Source organism: Balaenoptera ricei, chromosome 9 (assembly GCF_028023285.1).
Source record: "Balaenoptera ricei isolate mBalRic1 chromosome 9, mBalRic1.hap2, whole genome shotgun sequence".
NCBI classification, from domain to species: Eukaryota; Metazoa; Chordata; class Mammalia; order Artiodactyla; family Balaenopteridae; genus Balaenoptera; species Balaenoptera ricei.
Window position 1 is genome coordinate 112,165,583 of NC_082647.1, and position 15,499 is coordinate 112,181,081.

General features: G+C 44.5%; 1 protein-coding gene across 10 annotated transcripts in view; it reads left to right on the top strand.

Annotated features, from left to right (window-relative positions):
• The window catches only part of GRB10 (growth factor receptor bound protein 10), a 216,193-nt gene that overhangs the window by 86,750 nt on the left and 113,944 nt on the right, over positions 1–15,499 (top strand). For all 10 annotated transcript variants that reach the window (XM_059934345.1, XM_059934344.1, XM_059934343.1 and 7 more), the window contains one exon: positions 11,705–11,795. In XM_059934345.1, the coding sequence (XP_059790328.1) occupies positions 11,705–11,795 (91 nt within the window). The remainder of the gene's footprint in view (positions 1–11,704; positions 11,796–15,499) is intronic.

The window sequence follows — 15,499 nt, forward strand, 5'->3', positions numbered from 1 at the left end:
TTGAATCATCCTTGCATCCCTGGAATAAATCCCACTTGATCATGGTATATGATCATTTTAATGTATTATTGAATTTGGTTTGCTAATATTTTGTTGAGGATTTTTACATCTATGTTCATTAGGGATATTAGCTTATAATTTTCTTTTCTTGTGGCATCTTTGTTTGGTATTAGGGTAATGCTGTCCTTATAAAATGAGTTTGGAAGTGTTCCCTCCTCTTCTGTTTTTTGGAAGAATTTGAGAAGGATTGGTATTGATTCTTCTTGGAAAGTTTGGTAGAATCCACCAGTGAAGCCATGTGGTCCTGGACTTTTGTTTGTTGGGAGGATTTTTATTACTGATTAAATCTCCTTACTAGTAATAAGTTTGTTCAGGTTTTCTGTTTCATCATGATTCAGTCTTAGTAGGTTGTACGTTTCTAGATATTTATCCATTTCTTCTAGGTTGTCCAGTTTGTTGGTGTGTAATTGTTCATGGTAGATTCTTACGTTTCTTTGTATTTCTGTGATATCAGTTATAAAGTCTCCTCTTTCATTTCTGATTTTATTTATTTGTGTCCTCTTTTTGTCCTGCTGAGTCTAGCTAACGGTTTGTCAATGTTGTTTATTTTTTTCAAAGAACGGGATCTTAGTTTCATTGATCTTCTCTATCACCTGTTTAGTCTCCATTTCATTTATTTCTGTTCTAAATTTTATTTCCTGCCTTCTACTATCTTTGGGATTTGTTTGTTCTTCTTTATCTAGTTCCTTGAGGTGTGAAGTTAGGTTGTTTATTTGAGACTTTTCCTGTTTCTTGAAGTAGGCCTGTGTCACTGTGAGCTTTCCTCTCAGAACTGCTTTTGCTTTATCCCACAAATTTTGGTTTGCTATATTTCCATTTTCATTTGTCTCAAAGTATTTTTTTATTTTTTTATTTCTTCTTTGAACCATTGGCTATTCAGTAGCATATTGTTTAATCTCCACTTATTTGCCAATTTTACAGTTTTCTTCATGTAATTAATTTCTAGTTTCATATTATTGTGATCAGAAAATAGCACTTGATCTGATTTCTGTTGTAAATTTATTAAGACTTGTGTTATGGACTAACATAAGATCTAGCTTGGGAAATGTTCCATGGGTACTTGAGAAGATTGTGTATTCTGCTGCCTTCAGGTGGAATGTTCTGTATATATCTGTACAGGCCATGTATTCTAATGTATCTTTTAAGGCTAATGTTTCCTTATTGATTATCTGTCTGGAAGATCTAGCCATTGATGTAAGTGGGGTATTAAAGTCCCTACTATTATTGTATTGCTATCTATTTCTCCTTTTAGGTCTGGTAATATTTGCTTTATATAGTTAGGCACTCCTGTGTTGAGTGCATAGATATTTACAAATGTTATATCCTCTTGTTGGGTTGACCTCTTTATCATTATGTGATGCCTTTCTTTGTCTCTTATTGCAGTCTTTGTTTCCAGGTCTTTTGTCTCATATAAGTATAGTTATTCCAGCTTTCTTTTGGTTTCCATTTGTATGAAATGTCTTTTTCCATCCCTTCACTTTCAGTCAGTGTGTGTTCTTATATGTGAATTAAGTCTCTTGTAGGCAGCCTGTAGATTGGTCTTATATTTTTATCCATTCAGCCACCCCATGTCTTCTGATAGGAGGGTTTAGTCCATTTATATTTAAATTAATTATTGATAGGTATGAATTTACCGCCATTTTTTTTTCCAGGCTGTTTCTGTAGTTCCTCTCTGTTCTTTTCTTCTCTTCCTTTATGATTTATGACTTTCTTTAGTGCTTATATAATGCTTATATTCCTTTCTTTTTCTTTTGTATATTTTCTATATAGATTTTTGCTTTGTGGTTACTGTGAGGCTTACATAAGTTACATCTATAACAGTCTATTTTAAGTTGGTAAGAACTTAAGTTTGATCCCATTCTAAATAAACCTCAGCATTTTTACTCTCCCCCTCCACCACGTTTTATGTTTTTGATGTCATATTTTACATCTTTTTATCTTGTTATCCCTTAACTAATTATTTATAAGTGCCTAATTTGTATCTATACTATATAATTACCTTTCAGTGAGATTAATTATTATTTCATACGTTTTCTTGTCAACCCTACCCCAGCTCTTGGTCATCACTCAAACCTGTGTGCGTCTCTCGGGAGCCCATTGTATTTTTGATGTCTCCCAGCCATTGATGATGTACCACAACCTGTCAGTGTGTTTAAGGGGAGGATCTCAGCACCTCAATGAAGGCTGCTTGGAAGCCAGACCCTCAAGCATTAGCTTTTAAAAGTGTATAAATATATACAGTCGTGTGGGGCCCCAAAAGTAAGCCCCGTTGGACAGGCTATCTGGTGATGTCCCCTGGGTGGCCGTCACAAATATTGGGGCTCCATCTGCTCTCTGTGCAGTGCCCTAGGGTGCATCTTTGCACGAACCATCTCTCTGATTGCCAGAGTCTTGTGAATCCCAGGAATGCAGACCCTCTGGCCGCCGGAGCCAGGTAATCAGGTGGCATCCCCTGGGCAGCAACTGCTGAAACCAGGGCACCAGACCTGGAAACAGGGTACCTGTAGTATGTAAAGCTCCCCTCCAGGAGATGCTGGTGCTCTGGAGTGCAGCAGAGAGAGGTTGTGAAGATGGCACCGACCTCTGAGCTGGGCTCTTGGACGGATGAGTCCAAGCACGTGGGCCCTTCCAGATCACTGCAGTCCTGTGCATCTTGGGACATGAGCCCCTTTGGTTTTCAAAATTAGATGTTTTTTCAGGCTTGCCTCTCAGGTGCAGACCTTAAACGTTGAGGTACTGATGTGGGGTTTGAACCTTTGTTCCTTGGGAGAAGCTCCAGATTTCGAGTTTTCTCCCAGTTGTGGATCACTGGGCCAGGGGTGGGGTTTATGGCCAGATCGTGTCCCAGCCCTTCACTCCTGCCTTGATATGGTTTTCTTCTTGTTTGCCTGATGTGTGGGCATAACTCAGCCAGCTGTAGGCTTTTTAGGAACAGATTGTTCCCTGTGTAGCTGTAGGGTTAGTGTGTCCGTAGGAACAGGTGAGTTCAGGATCTTCCTATGTCACCATCTTGAACTGGAATCTTCACATCCATTTTTAATAAAAATTAGTAATTGTCTGTGGCTCAGGGGAGGGTAAACATGAAATCTGGATCACACCTCCCCACCTATATATGTTTGAAAGTTCTACAGTAAGACATACATGCCGTTGACAGAAGCGGGCTTTGGGCCATTTAGTTGCTTATTCTTCACTAGGACAGCAGTCTCATAGCTTAGTGGATTTCCATTTTGATTTGTTTTACAGCTTTAACTGCACCTTGTGTGAAATGATAGAAGCCATGGCACTTGTATTTCCCATGTTGATTTTCAGAAGCATTGGCCTGTTGTGCCTTAGCTGGGGGTCAGCAGTTTCTCCAGGCAGCAAGGTCAGGGGGCAGGAGGGCTACCTGGTGGGAAAGGCCTGGGGGAGGCCCAAGAGCTGTCGGGAGCTGGAGCGGGGATCCCTTGTCATTATGTCTTTTCCCTGCTCTGCAGAGGGGCAGCTGTCGGTAGGGCTGGGGGTGCTGGGAGCCACTCTGGCTTTGTCTTAGCCGCTGCCTCGGGCTGCTGTCCTGGGACTGCCCGTTCCCCTACACCATTCTCATGCACTATTGGCTGGTTGGTTGGTTGGTTTTGGGTCCTGTAGTGTTTAAGTTTATTCATGTTAGATTTCTGCTTGTAGATTCTGATTGAGCATTCTCGCAGGTCGAGGACGTTTCGGTTCCTCTCGTTCTGTTTTCTCTGGTGTCGATCTTTGTTCAACTTAGCAGGGTAACTAAGGGCACCTACTGTGTCTTTATTCAGGTCCCTGAGAGATTGTATACAGGCAGGTATGAGGACAAATCCCTGGGATGCCCACTAGAGAGAGATCTTGTTTATGGGCTTCTTGTCCCCGTTGCTTGCTGACCATCACTGAACACCTGGTAGCTTTAGTCACTGGACAGATGCTTTGTTTACATCATTTTAATTTAATCATCCCAACCGACCTGTGAGGTCACCATTCTGCCCCAAGGAAGCACAGAGATGCAGGAAGTTGCCCAGTGTCACAGGACTAACCAGCAGGTGGGAAACTGGGATTTGATCCCAGAGTCTGGCCTTACCTGTTCATTCCCATTTGTTACCCGGCAGATGTTGTGGTGACTGTTACACTCCGGTCTCATCAAATTCTCCTAGCTGCTCTCCGAGGCATAGGTGACCCCAGAACTACTCACCTGCCCAGTGAACGTTTTCTGGTCCCTGGAGCAGTGTTCTTCTTGAGCATCTTGTACTGTTCCACAGCAGCTTAGGCCAGGGTTTATTAGACGTGAGTGCCAACTGACAGTTGGCCTCTTGTCTTTTCTGTGCCCAGGCTGCATTGTCAAGGTTTTTGCTGAAACACAGCTCGTTCTGCTGGCCTCCAGCAGGGGGTGGTGTGTCCCAGGACAGCGTTCCGAGGCCTTGCTTCCATCCTGGGGCCTCCACCTTCACCGCCTCCCTGAGAAGCAGTCGGCGGTGAGGCTGGGGTCGGGCTGGGGGTGGGAGGAGGGGACAGCGAGGACAGTGCTCTAGGGGAAGAGGGGTGCACCCTCCTAACTTCTCACTTTAATTGATGCAAGGCAGCGGGGTGAGGGGTAAGTGACCACGGTCCTCTGGGCTGTCACAGAAAGCTCCAGAAGGGGGTGCCTTTTGGGCTGGACCTGGAGGATGAGCAGATGGTGTGTATGGAGGGCAGAGAATATTCCAGACAATGAGTGAGGACTCCACAAAGAGCAGGAGGGGGAGGCACACGACTGTGGCCCCTGGAATGTTCCCGTGAGTGAATCACCTAAGGTGAGGAGCTCAGACTCCAGCCCCATCCCCCGGTCAGGACTGAGCAGGGCCCTTGGGCCTGGGAGTCTGCATTTCTCACCTGTTTCTCCAGGTGATGCTCCGGGGATGACAGGGAGGGTCCCAAGCCCTGTCGCCAGGCCCCGTGGAGTCCTGACCCCGGCTTGAGGCACTTTTTAGGTGTAAGCTTTAAACCTGCAGGTTCCCCCCCCGCAACCCCTCCATGGGCAGAGGCCTCAGCGGTGGGCAGTGGGTGCTCCCGGGGGGCGAGGAGGACAGGTCCAGGGTGGGACTGGCGGGTCCAGAGGAGCTGGCCAGGTAGGTGCCCCAGCCTGGAGCCAGCTAGAGGCCCGGAGGAGCAAGCCTGGGGGCATTCACGCGACCCCAGAAGTGGGGCTCGCTAAGGAACTTTCTAGAGGAATCGCACGGCCGTGCTGGAGAATCAGCCCACGTCTGGCCTCTCCTGCCTGCCCCTTCGCGCCCTGTGGCTCTCCCCGCACCAGCTCCCAGGGCTCAGCGAGGCTTGAACGAGATCACTTAGCACGAGGTCACCCTGCAGGAGGAAGGTGTCTAGGCCTTGCTCGCTTCCGACTTTGGAAAGTGTTTCTAAAGCACAGGGGTTTGGGGATCCAGCGCTACATGGTGAAGTGACCCATGCAGCTTTAATGAAGGGGCTCCCAGCCTCCCACCTGTCCGAGGGGTAAACAGCACTATGAGCAAGGACTGTGCTTTAGAGAAGCATCGTCGGCTAGTGGCCACCTTCAGAGAAGAACCCTCGCCTTCCTCTGCCGGCCCTGGGCCTCCTGCAGACAAGGAGGCTGTGTAGTGCTGGCCCTGGGCCCCGGGCTGGCCGCTCTGACCTCCTCACCCAAGAGGGAGGCCCACCAACCCGGGACGGGAGAACCCCCGCCCCAGACAGACCAAACTAGCCCTGGAGGAGACCAGGCCAGCCCAGCGAGAAGACTTTACCCTCGTCCCAGTTTGTGTTACTGTGCGCTTCCTCTGCACTTGACCTTCCAGCACTGTGGGGGAGTTTCTGTTCTATGCCACGGTGGTTAACTTCTCCGGCCCAGCTGCCTTCACGCTCTGGCTTTAGTTTACAAACACCATCGTTTTCCATACTATTTCGTTTCTCTTGGCTTTGCAAGGTAATAGAATTCTTGTCTGAAGCGTCTATATGCTGACTTCTGCTCTTTCGATCTGGGAGTTTTATATATGAACAAATGAGGCAGTTGTCGAGATTTTGTTCTTACTGCTGTAATTTGTCAGGCAAGCCTGTCAGATTTCAAACGGTACTTTAGGTGTAGAGTTGCCAGATAAACTAGTACGTGCCCAGTTAGATTCAGATAAACCACAACATTTTTTTAGGATAAGCCCCATGCAATATTTGGGACATACACCAGAAAAACTATTAGTTGTTTGTCTGAAATTCAAGTTTCACTGAACGTTCTGTATTTTCAGTTGCTAAATCTGGTCACACTATTTAGACAAAGTTGCCTTAAATTAGGTTAGAAGGTTACTTGTCTTCTGAACAGAGGTCTTGGTGGGGTCTGCTGTGCACACCACTGAAAAGAGGTGTTCTCAGGAGGGCAGCGTGTTGCTGGGTGACTGGCTCTCAGAATGGCATGTGCACAGGAGACACCGAGGTGTTTGTTTACCTGTCGGGCCACGCCCAGCCCCAGAAACGCCTTGAGCAGGGCCTCGGGGCAGCTGGACCCCCAAACCCTTTGAAATATGTGGGGTATCACAGCTTCTTGGTTTATACTCTTGATGCTTGTGTGGTCTGATTTCAATCAGATGGTCCACTCCTAACATTCGTGTTAGTAATGGGTAGTAATTACTTAAATATAAGGAAATATTCCAGATGAGAAGTTTAAATAATCTAAGCCAACTTTTGTTGTCAAACGCAAGTCCATGTGCCTGATGCACGGTGAGGCCAAACTATACTGAAATGTTGGAGTTTGGAGCAGAGAAAGGTTTATTGCAGGGCCGTGCAAGGAGGTGGGTGGCTTATGCCCCCCAAAACCCCGAACTACCCGGAAGGGTTTCAGCAAAGCATTTGTAAAGGCCAGGTGAGGGAGGGGCGTGGCTGGTTGCTGCAGGCTTCTTGGTGTGGGAATCCTTTGTTCTTGCAGCTGTGCACATATGTCAGTTCACGATGTTCCTATAAACCTTCAGCAAGATGAACGTTACTCTCTGTTCTGCAACTTTTTATTTCTATATGAATGGAAAAGTGTTATACCCTTAAGGGTCAGAGCCTTGAGAATGGGCTATGCTGTATATTTCAGGTTCTAGGCAACATTCTTAACTGGAAGCAAAAGCAATAGAGGACAAAGGTTAAAGTAAAAGAAACAGATCCACTAGGGAGTCAGATTTGTTCTTCCATATGACACTTTGACGCTACTTGTTTCGAAGAAAGTGGCTGAGGAACTCATGTAAAAGCAGCAAAGGGGGAAACATATGCTGATGATAAACGTGTCCAGCAGCCGTGAGCATGGGAACCTGGGAGCTAGCCCAGGAAGGAGCAGGTCTGTGGCACCAACGAGGACCACAGACCCCTGTGTGTGTGGATTGTAACGTGTGACGTGAAAGTGACCTTCCAGACCAGGCACGAGGGAAGATTGGGTGATAAATAGGCCTGCATGGACTGGTCAGTTCTTTTTTTTTTTTTTTTTTAAATAATTATTTATTTATTTATTTATTTTTGGCTGCGTTGGGTCTTCATTTCTGTGCGAGGGCTTTCTCCAGTTGCGGCAAGCGGGGGCCACTCTTCATCGCGGTGCACGGGCCTATCACTATCGTGGCCTCTCTTGTTGCGGAGCACAGGCTCCAGACGCGCAGGCTCAGTAGTTGTGGCTCACGGGCCTACTTGCTCCACGGCATGTGGGATCTTCCCATACCAGGGCTCGAACCCGTGTCCCCTGCATTGGCAGGCAGATTCTCAACCACTGCGACACCAGGGAAGCCCGGACTGGTCAGTTTTTGGCCTCACCTCTTCCTGCCCTCCAAAATAGATGGCAGAGGGATGAAAGAGAATGCACCCAGTCGGGGAAGAAACCAGGACAACATGTAAATGGACGCTTCAAGCGTAAAATACTGAGCCCAAAAGAAAAGTTCAGTAAACTTGACTGCATTGACTTAAACTCTGAGAATCAAAAAATATAATTAAATCTCAAACAAGGTGGGAAAAGTATTTGCTACAAAGAGGACCAAACTTTGTTTCTTAGCACATAAAGAGCTCATCCTGGAAGATTAAGAAACAGACCGACGTTTCTGGGGAGTCCAGGACCTCAGGGCTGGTGCCCTCCCTGCCGTCCTGCAGGCGTTGTGCAGCCCATTTGACAGATTTGCCAACTGACTCAGCGAGTCCAGACGCTGGTCCCAAACCCTCAGCTGGGTGATGGGGGCTGAGGTTCCTTCACAGAGGCTCGATTGGGAGCCCTTGCACTGGTCCAGCTGGCCTGTCAAAAAAAGGATAGTCCAAAAGGAGAAACAAAAAGGCCTGATAAGCATATGAAAAAAATGTCCATCTTCAGTGTTTAAGACCTGCTTGTGAAAACCACAGGATTAGGCCACTGCCTGCCTCTGGGACTGGCAAGATAAAAATTCCAAAACAGTCACCGTCACAGTGTTGGCTGTCTGGGGTGTTGGGAAGTGGGCAGGTCTCTATTTCAGGTGGAAGGGTGAGCTGGGTGAACGAGAGCTTGACAGTGTGCGTCTAGACTCAAAAAAAAAAAAAAAAAAAAAGCACATAACTTTTGACCTAGTCCTTCTGCCTCTGGGGATCCTAAGCGAATAATCAGAAATGTGTACAAGGTTTTATGCACAGAGGTATTTGTTTGATTGTATTTATGTTATCTGAAATTTGCAAATGACTGAAAGTGTTCCTGAGAGTAGTTTAGAATCTGAAAAAATGATATTTACCAAGGTTTTAATATAACCTCTTGTGATGTATATTGGGGAAAAAACACAAAATTGTTTACACCCTGTGATTTCCGCAGTGTCCAGCTTATGCATAGTAAAGGTGCAAAGTCCAGGAGAATGCTACCTTACCCTGCTGTCGTGGGATTTAGGCCAATTTTTGTATCTGCTTTGTATTTCCGAAAATTTATATGGGCGGTTTTAAGATTTGGAAAAGAAGGAAAAAATATTTCTCTCCGATGGTAAAGAGCCGATTGGATGGAGAAACACTGGGCTGCGGAGGTGCTGAAAATAGGTGGGGTGACCCCGGACGGGGAGACTGCTGAATCGCCTAGGCTGGGGGGACCACCCTGTTCTCTGACCTTGACCGCCCGGCTCCACCTTCAGCACCTTGCGGGTGGGGGAGGGGGGCAGTCTTAGTGGCATCACTCTTGCCTCCCAGACACCACGTTCTCCAAACTAATCCCTCTCCTCTCTCCCAATCAAAACCTTACTTTCTTAACAAACTGTACGTTCGCCAGTACGGTATTAATGAAAGAAATCGTGTTACACAGCTACTTAATGGGGTATGCTAGAATTATGAAGGGGCTGATGGGGAATGTTTGTTGCCATGGAAAAATTTCAGAAAGCTACGTTAAAATATAACAGGAGGTGTCATGATTGTGATTCCATTTTTTATCAGGATCATTTGTAACCCCCATGTGATTCAAATATAACATATACGCTATCCATAAATAATTCAAACATTGCGTCTGTACACACTCTCTGTGTGTGCATTTTTTTTTTTTTTTCTCTGAAAGAACAGCCCAAAAACTGCTGGTAGGATAACATCCTTGAGTGAGAGAAGAGAGGTTCATTTTCATTTTTGTCTTCATACTTTTCTTTAGCATCTAGATTTTCCTAACTAGCAAGCATTACGTCTGTGATTAAAAAAGCCAAAAGAGAGCTATTGTTTTTGAAGGGGGAGAGCAGAGAGAGAGAAGCACGTGAAAATCTTTCCCCTACCAGAGGTCTTTGTTCAGTTTTCCTAGGTTTTCTGGAGGAAGGTGTGAAGGCGGCTGTGCTTCCCGGGTAGCAAGCATCTTCTCTCCCTTCTGGACTCTCTCCGGGCTGCTCCCCACTCTGCCCTCCCTCTCTTGGGAGTGGCCCCAGCGGAGTGTGGACCAGACCCACACCCGTGGACACACAGTGGAGTTATCACCCATCCTCTGCCACACCCGGGCAGGCCAGGGCTCTGGATGCAGAAGCCACTGGCCAGGGGGTGGGGGAAGCATTCAGGCCATAAAGTGTCCTGTCAGAATAATGTGCTTTTTTGGAGTTTCTTGTGTGAGCAGCTTGGGCTGGAAGGCACTTGGGTTCTGGAGCCCAGCTGCCTGGGGTCCAGTCCCAGGGCTGCCCCTAACCACGGGGTGATAGTGGGTGGACGCTCCTTCCATGCCTCAGCTTCCTCATCTATGAAATGGGAGTTTGGCTGGCAGCATAAGCTCCACGCCATGCCGGCACCCACGGGGGGTGGGGGGGACTTTCCGTGTGCGGAGATTTGTGGTACCAGGATGCTGAAGGTAGCTACTGGTACTGTGTCAATTTTTATTAATATTAATAGATTTTCCACGCAGATCTTATACTTTCTGACACAGTTCTAAAACCTTTCCAATTACAGAGGCAATACATGTGCATTTATAAAAATTACAAAAGCTTCTTAAATCTGCCAGAGAAATCTGTCATCTCTCCACTCCAAGTTAATCACTGCTAATACTTTATTTTAAGCATGTAAATATTTTACAGGCCCATTTTCTTTGTCCATGTTTTAATGTATCTTTCATTGGCTTGATTATAATCCCGTGAAGATGTTTTTCTGGAGTTGTGGGCTTGGTTTTAATGTTGCTGTTTTAACTTTTGCCGAAAATTTTTCTCCTCACCTGAGGTCTAAAAAATGCCACTGAATATACACACTACTATGTATAAAATAGATAACCAACAAAGACCTACTGTATAGCACAGGGAACTCTACTCAGTATTCTGTAATAACCTACAAGGGGAAAGAATCTGAAAAATAATGAATGTATGTATATATATATATAACTGAATCACTGTGCTGTGTACCTGAAACTAACACAACATTGTAAATCAACTAGACTCCAATAAAGTTAGAAAAAAAAAGAGAAAAAATACTGAAATAGAAACAAAATACAATAGAGAGGGTCAAAAAAGCTAAAAGATTATTCTTTGAAAATATCAGTAAAATGTATTTCCCACTAATCAGTGAAACAAATCAAGAAAGATCCCACCAACAACCAGTAACAGGAAAATTATAGTGACATCTCTTCAGATAGTAAAATAAAATCAGAGGATGTTATGAATAATATGCCAATAAATTTGGAATTTTAGATTCGACAAACGCCTATAAAAATACAACTTATTAAAACTGATGTAGGAAAAAATTTTAATCTGAATAAATCTATACTATTAGGAGAATTTCTTTTTGCAGTGCCACTGAGCTCCGGATGCTCTGTGGAGGGTCCAATTATAAAACAGTCGCTGGGCATTTCCTTCCCAGGTAACAGACCGCCTGGGGCTTGATCACCAGTAATTGTTACAGGAGATACCTGTGCTCCATGGAATACTAATTCTTTACATTCATGGCTTAAACCCTGCAGTTGACAGTAGTTCTTTTTGAATTGCTATTCAGGGAAAGCAATTTAAGCCAAAAACAAAGAGTAACTTTTTCTTCCAACTCCCTAGCCAGCAGGCTGTCCCTTTTTATGATTAACTTTCCTTTTACAGCGTTATTTTAAACAACTGTCGTTTAAAACTAAAAAAGTAAATAAATTGAAAAAGTAAGAAATGGGGGGAGAAAGAAAAGAAATGCTGGGGGTGGTGGATGTGACCTGTGTGAAGTGCTTCTTTTGACCAGAGCCTTTCCGCACCTGTCTCTCCAGGGCCAGGTGGAGCAGACATCTCCTCGCCGTCCTGGAGATCTGGCAGGACCCGGCTTCCCAGCGCCGCCCGACCGGCTGGCAAATCACCAAGGTAAGGACGGAGTCACAAAAGCGCCCGGACACAGATGCCCTGACTCTCACTACAGCTTTGCAGCGATGCTAGGCTTTGTATTCTAAGAAACTGTTCTTGGCTCTGATACAAGAAGATGCTGACCTTAGCTCTTCTTTCCCCTTTAAGGAAAATAAATTCTATAAAAGAGAAATACTTGGTTATGACATCTTCATATAGTTTCTTTCAATGAACCAACTTCAGTGAGCAAAACTTCCAGATAGATTTCATGTGAATTTTCCCAGGATTCAACTTCAAGGCAGCCTTAGAGGCCCCTCCATGGTGGGGCCCTCTTGATTTTGGCATTTTTATTTGCACTTAAGCTAGTTTTGCGTGTAGGTACTCTTGGCAGTTCTCTACTTTCCTAGGCTTTCTTCTGTTCCTTCTGGTTAGTTTCTGATGGGATCACCATGGGGAAGAAGGGAATGTCTTAAATGGTTACAAGGTCTGGTAACTTAGGTCTAATAAACCCAAGCTTTGATGTAGGACAGGGCTTAGGAAGAGAATTGGTCTGATCATGAGATGGGACCGGAAAAGCACACATGGCTGGTGGTTGAGATTATTAGAGAGTTTAAGTATCAGAAATTGTAGGGTTTAGAGCTGGTAGGAATTAGAATAATCAGATTTTCTTAATTGCCTGAGGAGAAAGAGGATGACATTTAGCAAAAATGAAGTCTGGGAGCTGGCCATGAAGTCAAAAGGATGTTTTCTCAAGCATTAGAAGATTTATAAAAGCTGTCGGGATTTCCTGTGTCAAGCATAATTTTAGGGTGCCCTTTTAGAAAACTCTCACACAAGGTGATGCGAGAGGAGTACCATTTTGATCACGTCGGCTTTGAAACTCAGGGAAATCTTAACTTATTACATCTCACTGGTTACAGTGAGTGACCTGGGGTTTGCGTGTCTCAGCAGCTGCAGCTGGGCCTGGGGGAGTGAGCGGACGTGACTCCAGGCTGAACTCAGCTCCCCAGACAGTTCAGGCTTTTAAGCCATCATGACATTGACCACCTTTCCCCCCAGTCTTCAATAATTCTGCACACACGGCACATAAAACAGGAAAATCAAAAGGACTCAGCCTGGCTCAGACACAGGACGGAGATGCCCCCAGAGCAGTGAGCAGTGCTGACACCCGTGCCCAACAGGCTGCAGGTCCCAAAGCCACCACCGACGGCAGTGGTTCAGGTCCCAGGGAATAGTAGGGGCCAAGCTCCTGCAGCTCGCTGGGAGCTGGGGTGGGGCACGCCCCCTCCTGAAAGACCCTGGAAAACAGTGCATGTGGACCTACGGCCAGGCAGCTGGCATGGCCCCACAGCACTGCAGCCTCCCCTGAGGAGGTCCCCGAGCGTCCCAATACCCCAGCACACGGGAGGGTGGGCAGGGGACGCACAAGCACAGCCCAGCCCAGGTGCCACTGCACGCCGGTGTTCGCAGCACGGGAAGCAGTCTGCTACTAGGCAGTGCAGCTCCCAGGATCGAGAGATTGCCACTTTACACGTGCAGATAAGTGTGTTTGCAATGCCCTGGAGATGAAAGCAAGAATAACATCCACTAGAGAGGACAAGAAACTGTGAAACACAATGGGAAGAAATGAAGCAAGAACAGGGTGTGTGAGAGAGAGTCCCTGAGAAGTTTTGGAAATGAGATGAATAGCCATTGGCATTTCCAAAATGCTGGATTTGGTCTAAAGAGAATGGATGAGCTGGAGTCACCTCCCTCTAGCCCAGAGAGTCCTGGGAAAACGTGGACGGGCCATTGGACACGGTCATTTAGACACGCGTGAGGACAGGAGAGTGGAGGGAATGGGGGTGGGGTTTGAAGAGATGCTGGCCAAGAACGGGCCAGAAATGAGGAGACAGAGCCCCCCAACCGCACTCAGAGAACTAAGAGGAAAAATGAAGGTTCATCCACATCTAAAAGCATTTAGCATTATTCCAGAAAATGGAAGACAAGAGAAAATCCAAAGGGAAACAGCAGATTTCACAACCCAGGAATGGCCATTGGATGGATGGCCGACTTGGGCCCAGGAGGAGCCAGAAGACAATGCAGGAGATTTTTAAGGTGTTGAGGGAAAAAGAACTGTCCGTCTAAAATTTTATACCAACATCTTGTGAAAGCAAAACAAAGCTTTCAGATGAAGGCTGAGGCAATTTATTACTGACAGTCCTCACTAAAAGAATGATTAAAAGTTTTACTTCCAGAAGAAGAAATGTGGGTGGTGAGGAAGGCCTGGAGCATGAAAAGAGTAACGGCCGAGAAGGAAATGCTGTGTCATAAGTTGAATCCTATGTGAATTGTTAAAACTAGGTTAAACTAAAACTTTGGTTAATTAGCCATTGGGAATGAGTGTTAAATGTGTGATGGAATCATAATAAGACCCTAGTTTGGATAAAAGGAATGTAAAATGACTTGAGACTACATTAGAAAAAAAGATAGTTACGTATTTTAAAATATTAGGTGCAACTAAAATATTGACTGTAATTACTCAAAGAATATGTGTATAATCTGTAGTTTCTAACCTAGCAGAAAAAAATATAAGGGAATCTACAGTTTATAAAAACAACCCACATCAAGCAGTAAAGGACGAAAAACCAGATGTGAACAAAAAAGGATGTCAAACAGAAAATATAAAATACGAGGAGTATTATTTATATATAATTATAGTATTATAATTATAGCATTATTTATATACAATTATAGTAGTGTTATAGTATTATTTATATATAATACTGTTAGGATATCTCTAACAGTATTAACAGGTTCAAATTAGTAGAAATACGTAGAACCCTGCACCCAACAGACAAACACTTGATTCTTCTCTAAAATCTGTATAACTTTTTAAAAAGTTGACCATATATGGAAAGTTGAACTGAATTGTATGCAATCTGTTTCATGCATGCCACAGTCTTTGACCCAGTGTGATTAAATCAGAAGTCAACAGAAAAAGTTCAAAAGAAAATATGTAAACATATTGTGGAAACATTACAATACCTCCTTACTTCACTCATGGTTAGAGAAGAGATCACAATGAAAATATCAGTCGTTTAGAACTGAATGAAAAAGGCATGTACTACAGCTTGGAAATTATAAAATGCTGCAAAATGGTATTCAAGACTAAATTTCTATAGCACAGGGAGATCAGCTCGGTGCTTTGTGACCACCTAGAGGGGTGGGATGGGGAGGGTGGGAGGGAGGGAGATGCAAGAGGGAAGAGAAATGGGAACATATTGTATATGTATAACTGATTCACTTTGTTATAATGCAGAAGCTAACACACCATTGTAAGGCAATTATACTTCAATAAAGATGTTAACAAAAAAAAATAATAATAAAACTCTTAACTCTTTCTGTATAAAAAAAAAAAGACTAAATTTCTAATCTTTAAAAGGAGGAAAAATTGAAATTAGAAGAATGAAAATTGAATAACTCTAAGGAATGTAGAAGGAAGTCATTATAAAAGTTAAGATCAGAAATCATTGAAATGATGACGAAAACATCAATAGACAGAAACACAACTAAAGCCAGTGTTTCCTAAAATCTACCAAAATCACAGACGCTCTTGAGGAAGAAGGACGTGCAAGAAAATCATATGAAGAACATGTCGGAGATAAAAAAGTATCATAAAATGAGAAAACCATGAACAACTTCATGCCAATAAATGTGAACGTATGAGGGAAATGGATAATTAA